This window comes from Mus caroli, chromosome 1 (assembly GCF_900094665.2).
Source record: "Mus caroli chromosome 1, CAROLI_EIJ_v1.1, whole genome shotgun sequence".
In the NCBI taxonomy this organism is placed as follows: domain Eukaryota; kingdom Metazoa; phylum Chordata; class Mammalia; order Rodentia; family Muridae; genus Mus; species Mus caroli.
Genome location: NC_034570.1, coordinates 68,226,101 through 68,230,377, shown reverse-complemented (window position 1 = coordinate 68,230,377; position 4,277 = coordinate 68,226,101). Strand labels below are relative to the sequence as shown.

The 4,277-nt window shown below is 47.7% G+C and overlaps 1 protein-coding gene across 2 annotated transcripts in view; it reads right to left on the bottom strand.

Moving 5' to 3' along the window:
- Window positions 1–4,277, bottom strand: part of Ttll4 (tubulin tyrosine ligase like 4) — a 40,837-nt gene that overhangs the window by 18,689 nt on the left and 17,871 nt on the right. For both annotated transcript variants that reach the window (XM_021159530.2, XM_029477176.1), the window contains 3 exons: window positions 2,219–3,790; window positions 1,276–1,385; window positions 865–928 (listed from right to left, as the gene is read on the bottom strand). In XM_021159530.2, coding sequence (XP_021015189.1) covers window positions 865–928; window positions 1,276–1,385; window positions 2,219–3,696 — 1,652 coding nt within the window. In that variant the 5' untranslated portion in view covers window positions 3,697–3,790. The remainder of the gene's footprint in view (window positions 1–864; window positions 929–1,275; window positions 1,386–2,218; window positions 3,791–4,277) is intronic.

Below are 4,277 nucleotides of genomic sequence, written 5' to 3'. Positions count from 1 at the left end.
GAGAGAGAGAGAGAGAGAGAGAGAGAGAAAGAAAGAGAGAGAGTGTCGGGGGTAGGGGGCTCAGTGGTTAAGAGAGAGAGAGTGAGAGTGTCGGGGGTAGGGGGGCTCAGTGGTTAAGAGCACTGACTGCTCTTCCAAAGGTCCTGAGTTCAATTCCCAACAACCACATGGTGACCCATAATCGTTTGTAATGGGATCCGATGCCCTCTACTGGTGTGTCTGAAGATAGCTACAGTGTACTCATACACATAAAATAAATAAGTTTTATTTTTTAAGCCAATTTTCTATAAGTTTATTTTACTTTAAAATTTTTTTACATTTATTTATAGTGGTGTGTGTGTATGTATGTGTGTGTGTATACATATGACTGCCAATGTGCATTCAAGTCAGGAAACAGGGACTTCTGGGGACCAAACTCCCATTGTCAGGCTTAGAAGCAAGCACCATTATGTGCTGAGCCACCATGTAGGCCAAATGTGTGTTAAAATGTTTAAAAGTTCTAGTCCTTTTACAGAATGGCATGCTTTCAGTATCTCTTGACATCAAAGTATTTGCTCTACAAAAGGACTTAAATGGATGGACATGATAGTGTACACCATTAATCACAGCCCAAGGGAGGCAGAGGTAGGCATATCTCATTGAGTTCAAGGCTAGCCTGATCTACATAGTGAGTTCCAGCACAGCCGGGGCTAAAGCAGAGACCTGGTCTGAAATCACAAAAAACACACAAAACTACAGTTACACACAAAAACAAATAAGCTTGATGAAAAATGAATTAGGGTTGTCAGAGCCAGTTAGGGTAATGTCATTACAACCTTCAAGGAACAGAAATGAGCATCTGCCAATGATCTGCGGAGCACTCACCGAGATATTAATGCCACTGACTCGCTGGGGGAGACAACACTTAAAGAAGAGCACTCTGAGTCTCCTGTAGAGGAAGAACAGACAGTCATTACTGGAGGCGAAGGCAGGCTGCATGTGTACCTCTGCAAGCCGAGGGAGCTGACTGGTACTGAGCATCCCGAGCACTGCCCTTCTTGATGGAGCAAGGAGCGTCCCTGCTCTGCACTGCATTCCTTGAACTTAACAGGAGAGGCGGAAAGACCAGTGGGACAGAGAGGTAGAGACCAAAGTCCCTCACAAATCCCCAGTCTGGCCCTCAAAACAAATGATGGATGCAGGTGATGTCAGTCAAGCCGAGCAGACTGTCATCCCAGTTTCCTAGTAGATGGTGAGCAAGCCCTACAGTTGGAATCAAAAGGATTCCTTACTCACCTTCCTCTTCTTCATTCTCATCATGGCTGCAGCTATCTTCCAAACCATCTCCCAGTTCATCTTCTGTATCTTCAGGCTCCACCTGGTTTGGCTGGAGGTCAGTAGCTGAACTGAAAGAAAAAAATAATGCCTCCACCCAGGCCAACTCCACTCCGGAGTCCCATTCCTTCACTGTCCACCAGTAAGAGTCTCCTCCTCACCAGCATGTTATCTCCTGCCTGGACCTCATACACTACTGCTCGGGTCCTCAGAACCCAGGTCTAGCCAGTTCTTCAGCTTTACACCTCATCTGCATATCACTGTCTTCCATTTTCTTTGAAGTCTCTTAACAGTATATAAATATAAAATTCTGCATACAAAAGTCAATGAATAGCTGGTAATTCACATGTTCTTGGGATGTTCACTAGAAACTCAGAAGGCCCTGGTGGAAGGTTATAGTAACAAGACACAAGAGAAGGAACAAACTACATCTATGTCTTCAACTCTGAGTTGCCATCATTCCAGGAATTCACAGGAACAGCTTGGTTAGGAGTAAGCAGGAAAATAACAGACCCTAAGAAGTGGTACCTGGAATTCTTACTTCTCCGCTGGTAAAGCCTAAAACAGGAAGGGGCAAACTCTCCAAAGGAAAGATCTATCTTTAGTAGATCAGCCACAACTTCCCAGCTCTACTGTTGTAGGTAAAATGCAGCCAAAGACAACAGTAAATAAATGGACAAAGGTGCATCCCAGTAAAATTTCATTTAAAATAAAGCAAGATTTAGTCTGCAAGCTACTTTTCTAATCACCACCTTACAATAAATCCCTAAGTTAAAGTGAAAACTAAAACTTCTAGGAGAGCTAAAACATAAAGCCAACTCTCAGAGATACAGGGCATCAACATCTGCAGACTAGGTGAAGCTACCGCACTGCTCCAATAAACCAAGGGCAGGGGGCAACTTACCCACCACCACTCTTAGTACAAGAGTTCAGGTCCTTGGCTTCCTCAGGCTCCTTCCCAGGCTGGCCAAGACGGACAGAAGAAAGACGAGTGGCCACTTCAGCTACACCAAGAGGCTGGAGGGAAGAAGGGGGAACAGGAGCTCTGTCTTCTCCAAGTACCTGGGGGTCAACTGCAGACCCACAGGCAGGGCTGGGATTGAGCCCATGGACATGTGAGGCAAGGAGGTGAATGCTGATCCTCTTGGTACAGAAGACTGTGCTGTCCAACCCCAAGGTGTCTGAAGCACCAGGAAGGATCCCACTGTCTAATCCAATATCCTCCTGAGGAAACCGCTGGCCCATCAGAGGTTTCCACCGCCTGCTTCTGTTGAGAAGACCCCACTGGAAGCTGGGGTTCACAAAACAAGCCTGTTCAAACTGGTAGCCTTGTCGTGGCATCTTCTCCAAGCCTTTTGCAGCCAACTTCCTCACAGCCTCAGTGAAGTGTACCTCTTTAGTAGCACTGTGGGAATCCGGGTTTTCATCCAGGCCACAGGGATGTGCCTCCATCCTAAAGTTACTCTGACTGCACTGGGAAGAGGTAACACTGGCTGTGGATATGTTGAGGGTGCTAGGGATAGATGGGGTGATAGGGGCAGTGACATCATCTAAGACAGTAGCAATGTTTTGGGGCACCTTATGGTCACCAGGTTGGGGTACACAGTCTCCAGTACCCCCAGAATGATGCCATGAGACAGGCTGGATCTTGGGTGAGGATACTGGCTTCAGGCCATCTGTGGCTTGTGATAAGGGCACTTTAGTGCTATTTGGCCTCATGAAGGAGTTGTTGTTCAGCATGGGCTTGTAGGAGGACAATGGAGATACAATCTTCCCTGAGATAGCAGAGGCCAGGCTCTTCCTTGAAGGGTTCTCCCCAGCTGCTGCCAGTGAGAGGTATGGATCAGTGGGTGAAGTTGCCATGGGCTGGGCCATGGGGAAGACTGTAGAAGATGTGGCTTTATTGGCAGTGACACTGACAGGGAGACCCTTCTGAGGGAGAGAAAAAGATCTTTTCTCTGAAGGGCTGGAAGGCAAGCAGAAAGACTCCAGTTGCTGGTATGGTTTTTGCCTCACGTTGGTGCGGCGGTACAGCAGAGTATTGCTGAACAAGTTAGGGAGGGACTGCAGGTAACAGGGGTTGCTGTGGCCTGCAATGACGGCTGTGGTCCCAGAGCTACATAAAGTGCTAGGGCAAAGGAAATAGGCTGGCTGGGATGGGACTCCCAAGAAACTGGTGCCCAGCCCTGCTGACAGTGTGCCTACGTGCTTTTTTTCCAGTTTCCAGATTGGCTTCACCTGCTGATGGGCCTGAGACAAGACTTTGACCTCCGAGGGTTTCTCAGATGGTGAAGCAGACACTGTGCCTGAGGGATGTCTCTGCTTGAAGCTGTTTCCTCGGCGCAGGCCAATACTGTAGTGCTCTGTTCCTGCTGAGGCCATGAGGGGCCCACATCATGGCAACATGGCCTCATGGCCTGGCTCAGGTAAGGGGCCACACACCTCTAGCACCAGCTGCATATTGGAATCCGTCAGCCTACAGGGAGAGAAACCATTAGAAATGCTCCCTGCTTATGAGGATGGGTTCCACGCTAGATAAGTAATAGGGCGAAGAACACATTTCCAGGGAGCTTGCAGTGGCCTTCTTAGGATCAAATGCAGTTCTAAGAAGAACTAAGCCCTTAAGGGTCCAGCACAAAGCTGTTCATGTAGCCACACTTTCAGAAAGCTTGCCTCTCTTCAAAGAAATATCGTTGTTGGATAGGATCAGGAGACATCCTGCAAAGTGTGTGTATGTGTGTGTGTGTGTGTGTGTGTGCACACACGTGCATGTGCGTGTGTGTGAGAGAGAGATTGTGTAATTGTCAAAGAAAAAAAAATAACCACTCTGGAAATCAGTCTGGCGGTTCCTCAGAAAATTGGACATAGTATTACCAGAGGATCCCGCAATACCTCTCCTGGGCATATATCCAGAAGATGTCCCAACCGGTAAGAAGGACACATGCTGCACTATGTTCATAGCA